The sequence below is a fragment of the Citrus sinensis genome, chromosome 3 (assembly GCF_022201045.2).
Source record: "Citrus sinensis cultivar Valencia sweet orange chromosome 3, DVS_A1.0, whole genome shotgun sequence".
NCBI classification, from domain to species: Eukaryota; Viridiplantae; Streptophyta; class Magnoliopsida; order Sapindales; family Rutaceae; genus Citrus; species Citrus sinensis.
In genome coordinates, this window is record NC_068558.1 from 42,040,194 (window position 1) to 42,059,510 (window position 19,317).

Here is a 19,317-nt window from a genome sequence, read left to right on the forward strand (position 1 = left end):
ATATATATATATATATATATATATATATATATATATATATATATATATATATAAAATAAATGTAAAAGAGTTTTTCTTGTTCTTCCACCTTTATCATTCATCTTATTTTTGTCAAAATTTTTAAAATTAATCTTATTTCTTATAACTTTGCTCGCATTATTTTCTTATCCTATAAATGTTTTATTTCTAAAAGAAATTGATTTCTTTTAAATAGCTTTGACATAAAAGTAAAAATGTTGCTACCCAATAAATATAAGGGATATTATCATTCGTATACCCTATAAATGCTTTGTTATAAAAAATATTACAACACTTTGAGGGTGTATCAATCGTCCACCCTAAATTGATAAAAGCTATATGCTGACCACCAAACCGTTAGTTGCCGTTTGAAAATTAACGGAATTATAGTAAATAGACGATTTTACCCTTGAAAAGTATCACTTGTATACCCTTAAATTTTTTTTACTATCACTTGTATACCCTTAAATTATCACTTGTATCATATGAAAAGACCAAATTACGCCTCTGGTGTTATCCTATTTAAACGGCAAGTAACAGTTTGGTGGACGGCAGATACATTTTGTCAACTTAATGTGGACGATTGATACACCCTCAAAGTGTTGTAGTATTTTTGATAATAGAGCATCTATAGGATATACAAATGATAATTTCCTTAAATAAAATAAAGATGAATATGTAAAAAGAAGAAAAATGATTTTGTCAAAGGTGAAGTTAAATTGCTAAAACAATCCTAAAAAATAGAGCGAGTAGATGCTTATCAATTATGACTCAAACCGATGAGTGATTTGCTAATCGTTTGATTTACAGGTAGGTGCTTGTCGGCTGTACTCTAGCAATGGCTTGAAATTTGAATGGCCAGTTTGTATTAAATGGAAAAAAAGAAAAAAACATAAAATATATATACACTAGAAAATAGAACCGCGTTTCACGCGGCTTTAAAAAAAATTTAGTATTATTCTTTTTTTTTTTTACTTTATACTTGATGAAACTGATAAAAAATATGAATTAATTTTTTTTAAAGATGAGGCAACCTTATAAAAAAACAAAAAAAAAACTATTAACCAACAATATAAATAAAGAATCAACGCAAGATAAAGAATAAAATGAGATAATATATTATAGAGTGATTTTATTCATTCCAATTGTGTGTGTATAAAACAAAAAGATAAGTTCTCCTCTTATAGTTACATAATCACTCCATGAAATTAATGAAAAATTATTGATCATAATTCCTTGTGAGATAGTGGGAGTTATAGGAAAGCTAAAGGTTGATAATGGGATATAGTGGGGAGGCTAAGAGATATATATTATGAACATCTATATTTATTTTAATAAATTCATAACACTCCCCTTTGGATGTTCATTACAAAGAATATGTCTCATTAAAATCTTTACATAATTATTATTGTGTAATAACAATCAAATTAATTATGAGAAGATGAAAAGTCAAATCTAAAAGAAAATTTCTCTATTTATTAGATAATAGAGAATATACAAAGGTGAGAAATGGTGATGCCACACCACCTCTTGTAGTTACAGCTTTATATAGTGAAGTTGAATGCTTTTTGCTTTCTTACTCCTCCAGGCTTTTTTTTTTCTAGGTAATTCAATGACTGCCATGGGTGTGTCAGGACGATGTAAAGTCGAATTCTTTTTATCTTTGTTATCATTCCAAGCCCGCACCTTAGTTGTTCCTTAGCTTTCGAAAAAGCTGTCCAGTATTCCAATCCGGTTAGGTTAGCATTCCAAGTCAGTTGAACTCCTTTTTGGTTGAGATGAAGACTAAGGGGAAAGAATATTAAAAATCTATATCTATCTACTATATGTCATTTTAAATCAAACTAGTATGCTTAGTAAATGCTTGTCCTTTGGCAACTTAAGAAGGTAGTGTGCTTGAATGAACCAAAAGCACACACAGACACATACTGATAAAGATAGCAGTTATTTGAGAATTATAAATAGGAAAATGAAGTAGGGATGGCAAAAATTCCCACAGGGACGGGTATCTTCGGGAATTTTCCCCATTTAGGGAGGGTATGAGGATAATTTCATACCCAATTTCTTATTCGGGAAAGGGACGGAAAATTTTTTTACCAAATTTCTTATTCGGGGAGGGGACGGGGATGAGGTGGAATCCTCATCCCCTACCCATTTCCCCATTTTAATTTTTAATTTAATTTTTATTTTTTTAAATTACTAGTAAATAAATAATAAAATTTGAATTATAAAATTTTAAGTACTGGTAAAAATAAAAATATCAAAATATTTATATTATTAAACTTTTAGGCCTAATTAACTAATTAAAGTTCTAAATTTTTATTTAGGACATTAAAAAGACCGGACAAATTCTATTAGCCCAAAACTTTTGTTTTAATTTTAATATTTATTAAATATTTTAAACTCAAATCTATTTTTTATTTATTTTTAGATGTTATAATTGCCCACAGCAAATCACAATTTTAATATCTAATCTAATCTAATATTTGCTCTTTATTTGCTTCGACTTAACTATTATGTTGTAAAGGGAATTGTCCACATTTATAAAGTGCCCACGCCACCATTGAAAAGTTAATTTTGAATCTAAATTTGATTTTATTTGTAACAATTTTGTATTAGACTATTAATTTATTCATGATAGTTTGTATCCATTGCATGCTGCGTTACTTACTAATTTAATGTATGTGACTTTTGTAATGGATATTAATGTAAGATATATTTCGAACTTTACTTTTATTTAAATTTTTTATTTTAATATGATTAACTCAAAATCAAAAAAAAAATGTATTAGTTATTTGGGGATTGAGGACCCTCGGGGATCCCCTGTTATTATTTGAGGAGGGGATAAAGATTCTCTTAAATAATTTTGACGGGGATGAGGAGGGGACAAGGACATACGCAAAATATCGGGGATGGGTACGGGGAGATTGGTCCTCTCCCCTCCCCTCCCCATTGCCATCCCTAAAATCAAGGCAGAATACTACCCCAAGGTGGTGGAGCAAACAAGCCTCTAATTTCATCGGCATCTAACCGTGGAACAAGTTCCATCAACAATGATCATTTAACCACACTCGAGACTGCTGATTGCTAACCTGCAACAAAATAAAATGAGCCCCAATATGATTAATGAACTTGCACAAATTATATTGATTCTTTTCTCTGAAAAATGTCTTTGTTCTGAAAAACATCAGATCAAAAGGAACCGTAGCGAAAATACACGAACAAAAACACCTCAAATATCTTCAGCAGAACAAGTAGTGATCAACAAAATACACTCCAATGAAATTGGCTTACTGTTTATTGCATTACAATAAAGTGATTTTATCTTATAACATTGGATATCGGATACCACCAAATTGGATGGTACAAATGTAAATTTTATCTTAAAGACGTCTTGTACAAGGTATCGAAACGTGATCAAGAAACACTCTAGGGAATCATTATTTGCATGTAATGATTGACATTTATTGGAGTTGATCACACACGTATAATGGAAATCACTTGAAATCTAAACTAACAAAGAGCCTTCCATCACAGTAATAGCTTTTCCTCGCAGCTGCACTCTCTGATTCTGCTTGTCTACATGAATGTTCAAGATCCCACTTCTTGGTGATGCCTGAGTCAGGTAAAATGTAATCAACATATAACAATTAGAAGGAATATGAATAGACATAAATTAGAGAGAAATCGATGCAAAGAGAGTACCGCATAAGCCACAAAATCACACTTTCCAAGCTTTTGACTCCAATAAGTGGCCAAAGCACAATGTGCACTCCCACAAACGGGATCCTGATATAAACAAATCATGTACATATAAGACTGTTATTAGAACTGTTTCAATATTGACAGAGTTTTTGAAAATTACTTCCATCTTACTTATTGGATCCTAAACTACAGCACCACACATAAAAGAAAGTTCTTTGTTCTCTTACATAGACATTTTACTTCAAATGCCAAAAATCCTTCTTGAAATCAAAACAGAGCAATCTACACTAGACTTTGGAGGCACTATATGTTTCGAAGTTAGCAAATGGGTGAAAAGCTAGTAGGAAATGAGCAATAATTTTGCTCAGTTTCAGCTGTAACATTTCACTCAATTTGCAGGCCTTATTACTCATCAGATTTTCCAAAACAGAAATGATATTCAATGCACATCTCCATGTAGCATGACTGATGACAAATGTACATGCTCATAATACAGTAGTATATAAACTCATTCATTAAAACCAACGAGTTATTACCTCATTGATGCCAAATTTAGGGCAGAAGAATCGGCTATAAAAATCAAATCCAGACTCTGGAGGAGCAAGCCCTGAAACAATTATGCCTCTTCCAGGACATTTTCGTATTTCATCAAGCTGTGGCTCCACGTCTGTAACAGATTTCGCCGATGGGAGCACCACCTGCATATTGTAGCCAACTTCATTCAGAACAACTACTAACACTATATCCAAATGAGTAAAGGGTTAAAAGAAATTACAAAGATGTCTTCTGAGGTAGTTGTTATCTTCATATCCATGACTGAAGAAACACTCAAAGCCTTATGAATTAATGAAACCTCAGAAAAATTGAAATCAGTAGTTGGAACTGTAGGAAAATCCAATTCAATAAAATAGCACTCTTGTGCTTCTCCATTCTGTGAATTAGAGTCATTCATCGCCTTAACATCTGGATCTTTTTTGGCTGTTAGAATTCCAGACAGTGTGGCAAATTCAATTATGTTGGAGTTTACCAAACCTCTCGAAAAGAGAGTGTGTGCAGCTGCTAATGTTGCATGACCACAAAGTTCAACCTGCAAAAAACTTATCCTGAAATTAAAATACACTCTCCTTTGCGTTGGAGTCAGTGTCATATATATATAAAACTATAACATGAACACATGAAAATCTATGAAGCCTAATGATCAGAAATAATATCACTCAAGATAAAAAATTTAGCTATAATCTTCCTTCAGAACTAAAAGAAGCATAGCACATAAATAAGAGTAAACATTCCACAATGATAGAATGATGACAAAACTAAAACCCCATGAAAAAAGATAAATCATCAAGCTCCAGAACTGAGCCAAATAGCTTCATCCACAACTTATAATTATAAAAACTGAAACTGACCTCAGCAACAGGAGTGAACCATCTAAGACGGAACCTCGGATTAGGAGAGTCAGCAGCAGTAAGGCGAGTCAAGTAACAGGTCTGGGAGATATTGAACTCAGAAGCCACAGCTTGTAGCCATTCTTCATCTCTATCTTCCTCTAACAAACAAACCGCTGCCGGGTTCCCCTTGAAAGCTGAGTCAGTAAAAGCATCCACCTGTCAAAGCAACAAAAAGAACCCAGTCCCATTCAACCACAACGGAATAACAATCTATATACAAAAGAGGAGATTACTATTAGTTACCACAGAGTATTGTACGAGCTTCTTGGCCATGTTGCAGAATAAAGAATGAAGTTTAGAGTTTGACAAGTGAAACTTGGAGTTGCAGAGATGAAACCCGAAACTGAGATGAAAGAAATGGTCAACCTAACAGCCGCCGACCTACTGTCTTTTTCTTTATATTTTTTCCTCTCTTTCCACGCTTCTTCCCCTTTCAATTTTCATTTTTTCTTTATAAACGGATAAAACAAGTTGCCTGTTCCCCGTTCGGACAGTCAAACCCAAAGGCAAATTTAATCAAACTTTTCCCGGAAACGCTGTCATCTTGTCCACATGGACAGTACTCAAATTTCCCTCGTGCTCGCTCTCAAAGTGTCACCGGCTATTACCGGTAACTGCCTTACAACGTTTTAGATTTGGGGGAATTATAACGTTGCTTCGTTTTTGGTCTCGCTCTCTAACAATAAATATGGGCTCTCAAAATCACGCTCTTTTTTTCTTCCTTTCTTCTTCTTTCTCTCTATTAATTTCATTTTCTCCTCTTCGCTTTCGCCGACCGTTCACCGGAAAAATCGCCGGCGATAACTTCAACCGCCGGGGAAATTTTACTCTCTTTCTCCTTCGTTTTTCGCTATCTAAGGTTCGCTTCCTTAGTTTTTTATATTTATTTTTCTTTTGAGCTTTCAGATCTGAACCACACAGCAATAGTTTTCATCAAGCTAAATAATTTGACCTTTGAAATTATAGATCCTGATCCATGTTCGTAATTTTTTTATTGTTTTTTTTCTTTTAGACTATAATGTACACAGTATTTGCATTTGCTGAAAAATTAACAAAAAGCTGTGGTTGTTTATTTTTTTAAATTGTTAATGTAAGTCTTATTTGTTGGTTGGTTAAAAAGTTTCTATTTTGGTGCTGACTGTTTCTTTTCTTCTTTTTTTCCCCTTAATTTTTAATTTTAATTAATTACAAACAGGACAAATGAAATAGTCACATCAGCCTGTAAATCTATAATTGTCATTTTGTGTTCAAATTGGCTCGAAGCCTTGCTCAATAAATGATTTATTATCTTTTATGTATTTTACTAAAACAGTAATATTGGTTGAATGGACAAAGAAAAAAAAATCTGTAATAGTGTTCTGTGCTTATAAGTCTTGTTTTAGATTAAGTTGGTTCATTTTTCACTTCTGGGGTGTATGCTTATGTTTTGTTCTTGAATTGTTTGCTCTGTAGATCTTTGATTTTGATACAGAAAGACTGATTATTTGCCAAGTAAATCGAATTTGAAGGGAAAAGGGAAATGGATGGGACAAAAGAGGTGTTGGGTTTGAGAAATGTAAGCTCACATTGCTCAATCTCAGAAATGGATGACTATGATCTCTCTAAGCTTCTTGATAAGCCTAGGCTTAATATCGAGAGGCAGAGATCATTTGATGAGAGGTCGCTTAGTGAGCTCTCGATTGGTTTGACACGTGGAGGTGTTGAAAACTATGAGAGCACTTATTCACCTGGCGGAAGGTCTGGGTTTGATGCGCCGGTATCTTCAACTAGGAACTCGTTTGAGCCCCACCCCATGGTGGCAGAAGCGTGGGAGGCTCTGAGAAGGTCATTGGTGTATTTCAGGGGCCAGCCAGTCGGTACCATTGCTGCTTACGATCATGCCTCTGAGGAGGTTCTGAATTATGATCAGGTAAAATTTTTTGTTATGCATATAAGGAACACTTGTTACCCAGAAAACTCCATTATATAGCACTTTTTTTCAAAGTAGGATTTTGGGCTTCTGGGCAGATATTTATTAGTCCCTACTTGTGCTTTCTGAGAATTAATATGTAATGAGAGATACTTTAGGCGCGATCTAAACAGACTGTTGAAGCTGGGTTAGCGTCTGTGCTGCTAATAGTTAAAACTCTGAATTATGCTATACTATTCTCATTTTGTTCTTTGATGAGTATGAAGATGCCATGTCATGATCATGGAGAGCTGTGATGAATGTTCAGCTTGTTTGCTTCCTGTGTGCAACTATAACTTACTATACCAATGCAGTTTATGTATGGGCTGGTTTGCTTTCAGGAAATAATGCATGACCCTCAGGTGGCAGCAGATGGATTCACATATGAAGGGAAAGCCATTCGTGACTGGTTGGAAAATGGCCGTGAAACTTCTCCTATGACCAATTTGAGACTCAGTCACTTGCATCTAACTCCCAATCATGCTTTGCGGCATGTGATTCAAGACTGGCTGTGCAAATCTTGAGTACCCATGAATTCATATATGTATGTAGTTTACATGTTATTAGTGTGTATAGAGTTGCATTACAAGACATTCATGTGTGTCCCTTGTATATCATGCAACTAGTGTGCTTATTCAGGAATAGCCTCATTCTATACGAAAGAAAATCAGAATATCTGAAGTGTAACTTGTAATAGTTTGTTGATATTCTATGGTGATCTGAATACGAAGTTACACTCTTATCAATAGAAAGACCTCTAGAAGTGCTTAACCAACATACTTTGTATGTAAATACTAAGCAAGCACAACTGGCTGTTGAACTACATAACACATGACAGCAGAAAAACCTAACAAGAAAAGCTTCATTGTTTTTGTAAATCTGCAGGCATCATCAGTGCTTCATTCAGATCAGTTGAATTCATCAACAGCCTTGCAAGATTCCATCTCTTGCAGAAAGCAAAGATGCATTAGTTTGATTCTCAGTTTCACTGAAGGGATGATCATCCTCTATTAAATTACCAATCTGATTTTCATCATTCTTGCTTTCTATAAGTGGAATAGATTCTCCTGTGATATGCCATCCATGTGACTCTTCCTTGCTAGGAACCATATTTTCTTTGAAACTTGTTTGAGTTTTGGGATTCTGAAGGACCTCTTCATCAATGCAACTACCCCAGGAGCTTGAATTCCCAGCTCTCTTGACGGGTTCAAAACTTGACTCCTCACTTCTGTACTGTACTTTCTCAACTTTCTGAATCAATCCTCCTTCGTTCTCAAATGGTAGCTGATTTTCTTCATTTTCAAAGTTAGTGAACTGAGAGTTACATCTATCAAATGTTCCCCGGGACGATTCCCGAAGAATTCCTTTTGCTGAAGATCTCTGGCAAAGGCTACCAAACCCTTGAATCCCTCTTGTCAGCTTTCGAGCTCGGTCTCTTTCTTCCTTCAGAAGAGATCCCTTTTCAAGCAACTTCAAAATTCTATCGGATTTCTTCCTAACAGCTAAACCCCAGTTGAATCTGCACATACATAGTTTTATTAAGATTCAGAAGAAACACATGCAAACCTTGTAAAATTGGAATACATAATTTGCATCTCAACTACTATGACATATGTGTATCATTCACTAATATTAGATTGATTAGTAGTTCTTTTCTCATTGGTATTAGGATGAAACACTTTAGAGCTGCAGCTGTCCAACCTCAATCCCAAACGCACCCTATATCAGGCAGATCAACAACAATTTTATGCGCCATGTTGAAAGTTTTCTCATCTAGGACTGGCAAGCTCCAGAATGGCTGGATCATCAACAACAATTTATGAGCCACTGTGTCTTGGTTTCACTGAATTGCTGACTGATTAGCTTGGTCTTGAAGCTGAAATTTTCACCTAGAACTGAGAAAATAGTTAAATGAAATAATGACATACAATAAAGTCAACAAAATAAAAGGACAAATAAACTTATTTAGTAATGTCGCAATTATATTTATTGCCATGCTTATCACTTTCATTGCAGACATCATCACCATAATACTAGCAGTCTAGCACTAATAGTCAGAATAATAATAATAATAGTAGTAGTAGCACGATTTTTGAAATTTCTGTAGAGTAACATCTAAAGATGCCAAAAATATCATATGAAAAAAAAAAAGAAAAAAGCCCAAGAATTCAAGGAAAGAAAACTCATTAACAAAGAACCTAACTTTTTAATCATGTTTAATAAACTAAGTTCTTATGATTTTCCATTATTAAGACAATTGGTTTCTGCTTTCTAATGTTTCAAAGCATACCAAGAAATATTAACAATTACCAAATCAGTAAGCAGCACAATTACTTGATAAGACTTTTGACTTGTCTAACCCAAAACTGTACCCATTTCTACACTCTACTATGAAGCCGAACTTACTTTGACCAAACAACACTATTAGCTCAGTTAAAGGAAACCACAACTGAATAAAGATCAGCTGAAATAACTAAATTGAAAAAAGTTCATAAAACTAAAAATAACTTATAATAGTCTATTAAAGACATACAAAACAGGAAGATAAATAAACATAGGTCTATTTTCTTGACACTGCCAAGTTTTGGTTTCAAAATCACCATATTGCAATAATAAATTGTTGTGATTCCTAAGATACAATATGTAGCAGCTTATATGCTGGCAATCATAGTCAAAGAAGATGGTTGTCAAACGTCCTCGCAAATCAAGAAGCTAATAAAGACCAGGTCGCACAACATTAACATATATCAGTTCTTTGATATAAAGATATTGAATGTTATACACTTCTAATCCCAAGTCCTGAAACATAAAACAAAAGTTCACTTCACACATTCATAAAGCTAAAGTATTAGAGAAATGGAGAATAGGCATGGATATGGGTCAATAAACTATTAAGCTAATTAATGCATACAACGGCATCTGTTAGAACTAGTTAAATAGCCCTTACCAGAGAACTAGCAGAAGCATCCAATTTCCTAAAAGGAGATAACTTACAAGATAAACATTTTGATAGGCAGCGATACACATAAAATAGCGTCACTTACCATTAAGCAATATGCTAGAATTAACTTACGAGATAACGACTGATGATTGATTCAGTTGCACTTACATATGCCTAAAGTTTTAACTTTCAAATTGATTGCTGCTTGCTCCTTTATCTAGAAACATATTTGACGGTGATTAATCCTGACCTCTACCATGCCATTCAATTTTCATATTCTCATAATCATAAATTCACTTTTAGGAATATCAACTCCACTATTAAGAGCCCAAACTTGATCAAACAGAACTATTAGCTCATAACTTCATCAATAGGATAAATAAAGTCACAATAACAATGCCAGCAGCTGCTTCAACACATCATCAACAAACCCATTTTCATTTAATCAACAAAAATCCCCGACAGCATTTTCAACACATCAACAAACCCATTTTCATTTTAATTGATAAAACAACGCCAGCAGCAGAGCAACTTCATCAAAACATCAACAAACCCATTTTCATTTTAATCCACAAACAACACCAGCAACAGAACATCTTCTTCGACACATTAACAAACCCATTTTCATTTTTAAATAACAAAACAAAATAATGCCCAATCACTGATTTCCAACATGCAAAGAGTTTTTTTTTTTTTTTCAAAGACTAACCTTCTACGCTATTGAGCGACGGTCGCCTCTAGCCCCGACCGCAGGAGGCACTCAGTCGACGCCGTCACCCTTGATTATCACCTTACGGTTGATTTCTTTATCTTCAAAGCATTTAGAGGTGGATATGTGTGTGTTTCGGTTAGATAAAGGAGAATTGTTTTTGTGATGAATAGATTTGATGAAAGAGAAGAAACACACTCAAATCTGTTGGATATATTATGTAGCGATAGATGCATTGGATAATAACTTGTAGCCTCAGCATTTTATTTTTTTAAATTTAATTTTTGGAATATAAATGTGTACTACGAATTTACGCTCATCCATTAACGATTAATGAAACGGTATACAGACTGTAGGTAGGGATGGCAAAAATCCCCACGGGGATGGGTACCCTCGGGGATTTTCCCCATTCGGGGAGGGTACGGGGATAATTTTATACCCAATTTTTTTTTCGGGGAGGGGACGGGGAAAATTTTTTACCCAACTTTTTATTCGGGGAGGGGACGGGGATGAGGTGGAATCCCCATCCCCTACCCATTTCCCCATTTTAATTTTTAATTTTATTTTTATTTTTAAAATTACTAATAAATAAATAACAAAATTATAAATATTGTTAAAAATAATAAATATCAAAATAGTTGTATGTTGGGAAAGTGGTCACCCTTTGCCGGGAATTAGTTGAAGAGTATTAATTGAAGTTTTCACCAACTGTTTATTGCTTTGATTATACTGGTAGTAGTTCTTCTACTAGATCTACAGGGGATTCTTATAAGAAAGCAACCAAATGGATGACAGGTTTTAATGATTATGTAAACAATGGAGATTGTGCAGTTGTTGCAGATGAATTAGATTCATATTTGGATGAGAAAGTTATATCTCGGATGGAAGATTTTAATATTTTGAGTTGGTGGAAGACAAATGCTAATAGGTATCCTACATTAGCTCGAATTGCTAGAGATATTTTGGCAATTCCAATTACAACAGTTGCTTCTGAATCAGCTTTTAACACTAGTGGTAGAGTTGTGAGCTCATACCATAACAAACTTCATCCAAGCACATTGGAGGCCTTAATGTGCTGTCAAAGTTGGTTACGAGCTTACAATAGCGGTATGAGTTTATTTTAATATGATTAATTTAAAATCGAAAATAAAAAATGTATTAGACTATTAATTATTCGGGGACCGGGGACCCTCGGGGATCCCCTGTTATTATTCGGGGAGGGGATGGGGATTCTCTCAAGCAATTTTGACGGGGACGGGGAGGGGACGGGGACATATGCAAAACATCGGGGATGAGTATGGGGAGATTGGTCCCCTCCCCTCCCCTCCCCATTGCCATCCCTAACTGTAGGGGAAGAAAGTGGAGATACATTGATAATTTCTATCAAAGTGGAAATACGCTAAACCTTAAGGGAGGAAACTGAAAATTACCCTTTTTCATGGTAACCAAAATAAATATACATACACAAGTAAACTTCAAATCATTTTCCCGTGATACTTATTTATTAAGAATAATAATATAGTTACAAACTCTTGTACAAATTTATTTTGTATAAATTGATGTGGCATGATAAGATTGGTTGAATTAAATATCACTTGGCCTACATGATTTGTTTTTATTATTTTATATTTTCATTCAACCAATGAATTAATGCCACGTCAGTTTGTACAAAATAAGTTTGTACAAGAGTTTGTGGCTGTATCATTACTCATTTATTAATATAAGAGTAATGATATAGTCACAAATTCTTGTACAAACTTATCTTATATAAATTGATGTGGCATGATAAAATTGGTTAAATTAAATATCTCTTGGCCCACATGATTTATTTTCATTATTTTATATTTTCATTCAACCAATGAATTGATGCCACATCAGTTTGTACAAAATAAATTTGTACAAGAGTTTGTGGCTGTATCATCACTCTTAATATAATTCAATGCCTTAAGCTCTGACATTAACAATCCTTTAGGAGTATCATTTTGATGCACCTTCCTAAATTACATAAAATATATCATTCAACGAATCACTAGGAAACCACTTGTTAGTTGTGATGTATGTAACCTAACCACACCCCATTTAACGTACTTTCGTCTGCAATGTAAGACAGAAAGATTCCAATAAAAAATTTGATTCTTGTCCAAAACATAACTACGATGTGCACAAAGTCTGTGTTGTTACAAGAACGATTTTAATGGAGGACAAATTATTTTTCTTACATTTACATTATCTTCGGCGGGACTCCACTCGTAATCGAAGATTTTGTTCTATGTCTCATTTACCAGGTGTTTAGGTTACCATTTTCTCTTTTCTTTCTCAAAAACTTATTTTATAACCATTGATTTGGTTACTTTATGAACCGACGATTTCCTTTTTCTTTATATATATATAGGTTGTTGTCGTGGTCAAATGAAAGATCGTGTAATATTGCTTTGCCTCCAAGATTTTATTATAATAATCTTGTTCATATGTTCATAGAAGTTTCAGGTACAAGTCATCGTTTTTCAAGGTCCCATCACTTTACAACATTTAAAACAAACAAAAATGATACTATTTCTCTACCAATTTGATGTTTCGAATACACATATGCTAATTAGTTACAACCATTGACGTTGAAATCACCATTAATTGAATCCAATCATTATAGTGCTTTTTTTTATGTCGGAGTTGCTTCAACTTAATTCGACCTTCCTTATAGTTGTAAAGTAATTTCTGGTTACAATTTTCAAATTTCATGTCAAATTTTTCTAATTTTGGGTTGTATTTCTTGTCTTACTAAAAAAATTAACTACATAATACTAGGTTAAATATCGAGCAAAATTTGAAATACACAATGAAAGGGCAAGAAATGTAAAAATAACGTTACCCATTCCACAAATTCAGTGTATTTCCTGCATGTGATTTTCTGATTGGTGGTTTTGAAGGCGAGAACTTAATGGCATAATGATTTGAAGAGCAATTAAAGCTATGCCATGCGTTATATAAACTAGCTTTCTAAACAATGTACCACCAGTTACTTCCACCAACGTCAAGTAGCCCTACTTCAATCAGTACGTCATTTGTGATGTGATACAGACCTAAAACTTTTGCACCTCAACAAGCCCAGAACCATGGATGTTTAAAAGAGGCGGAAAAAAAAGGGCAAATTCTTCATTTAAGCAGCCACATCGTTACCGAAAAAATCATCTCAATCAAGAGCACGGTTTTACATTCAAATTGAAAGCATTAAAGGCATTGGCCTGAAGGTCGACATAAACTAATTTAAATAAGCCAAGATAGATCATTAGTTAGGGTGTTTATTTGTATTTTTTTTTTTTTTGAAAGGGTGTTTATTTGTATTTAACCTGTGAGAGAGATCTAAATCTAAATAGTAGAAACCAATGGATGCACTTTTGCTCTTGTTAATCTGTTGCAAGTTATTGCTTATCTTTTCTGAATTCTCATTTGCATCGGATATCCTTACTTCGTCTCAGTCTCTTACTGATGGAAGCACCATAATATCAAAAGATGGAAGCTTTGAGCTTGGTTTCTTCAGTCCTGATAGTTCCCATAATCGTTATGTAGGAATTTGGTACAAAAATATACCAATTAAAACAGTTGTTTGGGTTGCAAACCACCTCAAACCCATCAAGGACTCTTCTGGCTTGTTAATGATAAACAGGACAGGCAATCCTATTTTAACAAGCCCGAGCATGGGCATAGTTTGGTCAGCGAGCTTGAGCAAAAAGGTGAGTTCTCCTCTGGTATTACAGCTACTGGATTCAAGAAATCTTATCCTCAGAGGTGAACAAGATGGTGATTCTGAAAATTATTTTTGGCAAAGCTTTGATTATCCTTCTGATACATTGCTACCAGGAATGAAGGTCGGATGGGATTTAAAGACAGGTCTTGAGCGGCGCTTAACATCATGGAAGAGCTCAAATGACCCGTCTCCTGGAGACCTTATTTTGAAAATTGAATGACAAGGATATCCCGATCTAGTCATGTGGAAGGGATCAACAAAGTTCTATAGGACCGGCCCATGGAATGACGTTACATTCAGTGCTTCATCACTAAAGCCTAACTTAATCTTTAACGTCAGCTTTGTCTTTAATGAGGATGAGCTCTACTACACATTCAACCTTATAGATAAAGCTGTTTTCTCAAGGACTGTTGTGAACCAAACACTCTCTTTACGTCAACAATTCGTGTGGAGTAAAGCAACTCAAAGTTGGGAGCTGTATTCAAATTTTCTAAGAGATCAGTGTGACACTTACAATCTCTGAGGTGCCTATGGCATTTGCAGCATTAGCAAATCGCCTATTTGCCAATGTTTAAAAGGTTTTAAACCTAAATCATAAGGTTATGTGGAACTGTCTCAAGGGTGTGTACGTACTAAGCCGTTAAACTACTCTCGACGTGATGGTTTTGTCAAATTTAATGATCTGAAATTACCAGATTCTACTTCCTCTTGGGTTAGCAAAAGTATGAATCTCAATGAATGCCGAGAGAAATGCTCAGACAACTCTTTTTGTATGGCATACACAAATTCATATATCAGAGGAGAAGGCAGTGGCTGTGCCATGTGGTTTGGTGATCTGATTGACATCAGATACTTCCAAGATGGTGGGCAGGACTTGTATATTCGAATGTGTGCTTCAGAGCTTGGTATCCGTATACTTCTTTATGTCATTCCATTATGAGAACTTAGGAGTACCACTCCAGTTAGACTAGTTCCACAATTTTATTGTGCAATTTAGTATTGAGTTCTGATTGAGAAGCTCCTTTCGCATAAAGCAATTTCTGGGTATACCTTCTATGCATGGAATTTTGCTGCTATTTGAATCCTTTTTTCTTAACTATATGATTATTGACTTGCTTTGTTATATCTGAATACGCTCATCAAGGAGCGAAAGGTGAGCCTACGACAAAGATAGTGGTGACAGTCATTTCTAGTGCTGCTCTGCTAGCTGTGGTGCTAATAGCTGGCTACTTGATTCGCAAACGCAGGAGAAATATAGCAAGTATAATAGCACTCCAGTTTCCTTCAAAAATTTATAGCCATTTGCTTGCATTTTTATGGTAGCCGTTTCCTTTCAATCAATATTTATATGAGTTCAATTTTTCTGTATCAAATCTTCAATAAAATCTTTCACCAAGTAGAATAAGTTTTTATATGCAGCAATAACTGTACGTTTGTTTCAAGATGAAGAGTTAACAGTGCATATAATTTAGATAAGGGGCAATGTAATTAAACTTGTAAATTTTTTGTTGGAATAGCAAGTTTACTTACTTGCATTTAGTGTTATATCAATACACGCCTCTTTTTCACCTATGGTTCTCTATTTACTTGCACTTTCATATTGACTGGAAAATAGCTTTAATACAAATTTACAGATAAAGAACCTTCTCATCAAGAAGATGAAAATTGTAGTTACTAGTTAGTAGTTTGTCCAGTATACGTACTGCATATGCGCTTTCAGCTAATATTGTCCAATATTTTAGAGAAAACAGAAAACGATCAGATTCAAAACATAGACCTGGAGCTACCATTGTTTGAGTTAGCTACAATTGTTAGTGCCACCAATAACTTTTCAATCAACAAAAAGCTTGGACAAGGTGGCTTTGGACCCGTTTACAAGGTAAACTTGAAACTTGCTAGTCAAAAATACTTATTTTACTTGGTAACTAAATTCACATATATGGCTTGGCAAGGCACGCTAGTGGATGGACAAGAAATTGCTGTGAATAGACTTTCGAAGATTTCTGAGCAAGGATTAAAGGAGTTAAAGAATGAAGTTGTACTGTTTTCCAACTTACAGCACAGAAATCTCGTAAAGCATCTTGGCTGCTGCATTCAGGGAGAGGAGAAATTGTTGATTTATGAATTCGTGCCCAACAAAAGCCTGAACTCTTTCATTTTTGGTCTGGGTCCCTATAACCTTAAAATATTCGGCTAGCTTGTGCCTTGATTATAGACGTTTCTTATGTATTTTCAGAAAATTTTGTACTAATCTTAATGCGGTAATTTGTAGATCAAGAAAGATGTAAGATATTGGATTGGTCCAAGCGTTTCCACATTATTTGTGGGACTTCTAGGGGTGTTATGTACCTTCATCAAGCTTCTAGATTGATGATTATACATCGAGATCTCAAAGCAAGTAATGTGCTACTCGATCAAGATATCAACCCAAAAATTTCAGATTTTGGTTTGGGAAGAGCTTTTGGTGGAGACGAGACAGAAGGAAACACAAACAGAGTAGTTGGAACATAGTAAGTACTTTTTGTCATGTAATCTTTACGATTCACTTGCATTGATTAATGAAAATTAACTTATATATTTCACTCTTTTGAAGTGGTTATATGGCAACAGGTCAACTAACGATTGTAATAGAAAAGTAGTAAAATAATATTTTTATAAAGATATAATAGGAAAATGATTGGAGACAATACTTGTTGTAGTCATTTGATATTTGATAATTTTTGAAGTAGTGAAATGATAATAATAATAATAATAATAATAATAATAATAATAATAATAAAGATATATGCTTGACCAACTAAGACGGTAACCCACTTCAATAATGTATTTACTATTTTCATCCATGCTGGTTAAATTAGATTGTTTCAAATCTAAGAGCTCAAAATGAAAAAAAAAACAAGTTAAATACAAGGTGTTTTTTTTTTCCAAATAGATTCTCATTATTGCAAGACAAAATTTCAAAATAAACAAGTTAAATGTTGTAGAAAATCTTCACCTGTATAAGATAATAATAATACCTAAATGTGATTTTTAACCAAAGCATCAACTGCTCTATTATAAATTTTAGAAACATGGTCAATCTTGAAATCTTACTAAATTAATAATAGATACTTCTTATAATTATCCAAAATAGCTTAATACAAATACAATGAATACGAGGTTATTTGTCCTTGTTACTAGATAGTGAAGCCTTTGATGCATAATAAAATGTTAAAAAATATGAATTAACATAATAAGATCAAAGACAAGAACTACATATGCATTTGTACCATTAAACAATTTTATTTGCTAAAGTTAGTGTACTTGTTAAGACCCTGAGGGATTTTATAAAAATATTTAATTGGAAAATGTATGTTTCCCTTTCACTTTTTGAGGAAAACAATCTTTTTTTTTTCTTTTTTAATTGAAGGAAAGAAAAATCAAGTCTAAACGCAGTATTACACTCTTTAGAAACATACATTTTCCAATTAGAAGCATACTCTTTAGAAACATGGCCAATCTTGAAATCTTGCTTCAATAACAGTAGATGCTTCTCATAACTATCCAGAATAGCTCAGTACAAATACTATGAATATAAGGTTATTTGCCCTTTTTATTAGATAGTCCGGCCGTTACTGCATAATAAAGTGTTAAAATATAAATTAACATAATAAGATCAAAGACAAGAAGTATATTTGCATTTGTAACATTAAACAATTTTATTTAGTTATTTATTTTTTAACTTCGATCTTATACGCAATTAATTTGCAAAGTTTGTGTATTTGTTAAGGGATTTTATAAAAAAAATATCTCGTTGAAAAATGCATGCATCCCTTTCAATTTTTGAGGAAAACAATTTTTTTTAATTGAAGGAAATTTTTTTAATACAATAAAAGTCCAAACATATTGTACGCTCACAACTACATGAGAAGACTCAAACTCTTCACTTTAATATTAAGGAGAAGAGTGATTGACCAATCTTACCACGGGATCATTGCCAAGAAAATAAAAATTTAAAGACATTAAAATGTAACTTTAAAGAATAAAGTGTGTCATAGAACCGCGTTTCACGCAGTTTTTAAAAAAAAATTAGTATTATCATTTTTTCTTACTTTACACTTGATGAAACTAATAAAAAATATTAATTGTATTTTTTTTAAGATGAGACAGTCTTATAAAAAACAAAAAAAAACTATTAGCCAGCAATATAAATAAAGAAGCAATGCAAGATAAAGAATAAAATGAGATAGTATATTATAGAGTGATTTTATTCATTCCAATTGTGTGTGTATAAAACAAAAAGATGAGCTCTCCTTTTATAATTACATAATCACTCCATGAAATTAATGAAAAATTATGGATCATAATTCCTTGTGAGATAGTGAGAGTTATAAAGAAGCTAAAGGTTTCTAATGAGAGATAATGAGGAGACTAAGAGATATATGTTATGAACATTTACATTTATTTTAATAAATTTATAACACTCCCTCTTAGATATTCATTATAAAGAATATGCATCATTAAAACTTTTACATAATTATTATTGTGTAATAACAATCAAATTAATTGTGAGTAGATAAAAATCTAATTATAAAAGAAAATTTTTCTATTTATTAGATAATAGAAAATATACAAAGATAAAAAATGATGATGCTACATCACCTCCTCAAGTTTCAGTTTTATCTATATATATTGATAGATATGTACTTTTGCTTCGTTCGTGAATCGTGACAAGTCAAAACGGACGTAAGAAAAGTCAACTATGCTTGGTAGTACTTTTCCCCCTGTTATCTAAAAACCGCGTAAGATTCTCGATCGATCATTATA

At 33.4% G+C, this 19,317-nt stretch overlaps 4 protein-coding genes across 6 annotated transcripts; 2 read left to right on the forward strand and 2 right to left on the reverse strand.

Annotated features, from left to right (window-relative positions):
- Nucleotides 1–3,232: 3,232 nt before the first annotated feature.
- Nucleotides 3,233–5,686, reverse strand: LOC127901137 (uncharacterized). Its single transcript, XM_052437559.1, has 6 exons — nucleotides 5,415–5,686; nucleotides 5,130–5,327; nucleotides 4,499–4,810; nucleotides 4,260–4,421; nucleotides 3,724–3,807; nucleotides 3,233–3,634 (listed from the first exon to the last, which is right to left on the reverse strand). Exons 1-6 carry the CDS (start codon nucleotides 5,442–5,444, stop codon nucleotides 3,527–3,529), a joined length of 894 nt encoding a protein of 297 aa, XP_052293519.1. The 5' UTR covers nucleotides 5,445–5,686; the 3' UTR covers nucleotides 3,233–3,526.
- Nucleotides 5,687–5,857: 171 nt separating this feature from the next.
- Nucleotides 5,858–7,859, forward strand: LOC127901138 (alkaline/neutral invertase CINV2-like). Its single transcript, XM_052437563.1, has 3 exons — nucleotides 5,858–6,030; nucleotides 6,624–7,080; nucleotides 7,461–7,859. Exons 2-3 carry the CDS (start codon nucleotides 6,691–6,693, stop codon nucleotides 7,641–7,643), a joined length of 573 nt encoding a protein of 190 aa, XP_052293523.1. The 5' UTR covers nucleotides 5,858–6,030; nucleotides 6,624–6,690; the 3' UTR covers nucleotides 7,644–7,859.
- Nucleotides 7,797–11,065, reverse strand: LOC102617378 (uncharacterized). Of its 3 annotated transcripts, none has more exons than XR_008053247.1 (3): nucleotides 10,770–11,065; nucleotides 8,821–9,014; nucleotides 7,797–8,638 (listed from the first exon to the last, which is right to left on the reverse strand). XR_008053247.1 is itself a non-coding variant. In XM_052437561.1 (3 exons), the coding sequence occupies exons 2-3, from the start codon at nucleotides 8,924–8,926 to the stop codon at nucleotides 8,041–8,043; spliced, it is 687 nt and encodes a 228-aa protein (XP_052293521.1). In that variant the 5' UTR covers nucleotides 8,927–9,008; nucleotides 10,770–11,057; the 3' UTR covers nucleotides 7,797–8,040. The 3 variants fall into 3 exon arrangements, 2 of the variants coding, with proteins under 2 accessions (XP_052293521.1, XP_052293520.1); XM_052437561.1 differs by having other exon boundaries at nucleotides 8,838–9,008; nucleotides 10,770–11,057; XM_052437560.1 differs by having other exon boundaries at nucleotides 8,838–9,014; nucleotides 10,770–11,057.
- Nucleotides 11,066–14,149: 3,084 nt separating this feature from the next.
- Nucleotides 14,150–14,731, forward strand: LOC127900837 (G-type lectin S-receptor-like serine/threonine-protein kinase At4g27290). The gene has a single exon (XM_052436091.1). It carries the CDS (start codon nucleotides 14,150–14,152, stop codon nucleotides 14,729–14,731), a length of 582 nt encoding a protein of 193 aa, XP_052292051.1.
- The last annotated feature ends 4,586 nt before the right edge of the window (nucleotides 14,732–19,317 follow it).

Bases quoted from the DNA above. Each gene is read 5' to 3' on its own strand.
- LOC127901137 (XM_052437559.1), bottom strand. From the start codon at position 5,444: ATGGCCAAGAAGCTCGTACAATACTCTGTG. The intron at 4,811-5,129 runs GTCAGTTTCAGT...AGTTTTTTGCAG, and splicing joins GGTTCACTCCTGTTGCTGAG to GTTGAACTTTGTGGTCATGC. The intron at 3,808-4,259 runs GTAATAACTCGT...TGTTTATATCAG, and splicing joins CTAAATTTGGCATCAATGAG to GATCCCGTTTGTGGGAGTGC.
- LOC127901138 (XM_052437563.1), top strand. From the start codon at position 6,691: ATGGATGGGACAAAAGAGGTGTTGGGTTTGAGAAATGTAAGCTCACAT. The intron at 7,081-7,460 runs GTAAAATTTTTT...GTTTGCTTTCAG, and splicing joins AGGTTCTGAATTATGATCAG to GAAATAATGCATGACCCTCA.
- LOC102617378 (XM_052437561.1), bottom strand. From the start codon at position 8,926: ATGATCCAGCCATTCTGGAGCTTGCCAGTCCTAGATGAGAAAACTTTC. The intron at 8,639-8,837 runs GTGCGTTTGGGA...ATGTATGTGCAG, and splicing joins GTTGATCTGCCTGATATAGG to ATTCAACTGGGGTTTAGCTG.
- LOC127900837 (XM_052436091.1), top strand. From the start codon at position 14,150: ATGGATGCACTTTTGCTCTTGTTAATCTGTTGCAAGTTATTGCTTATC.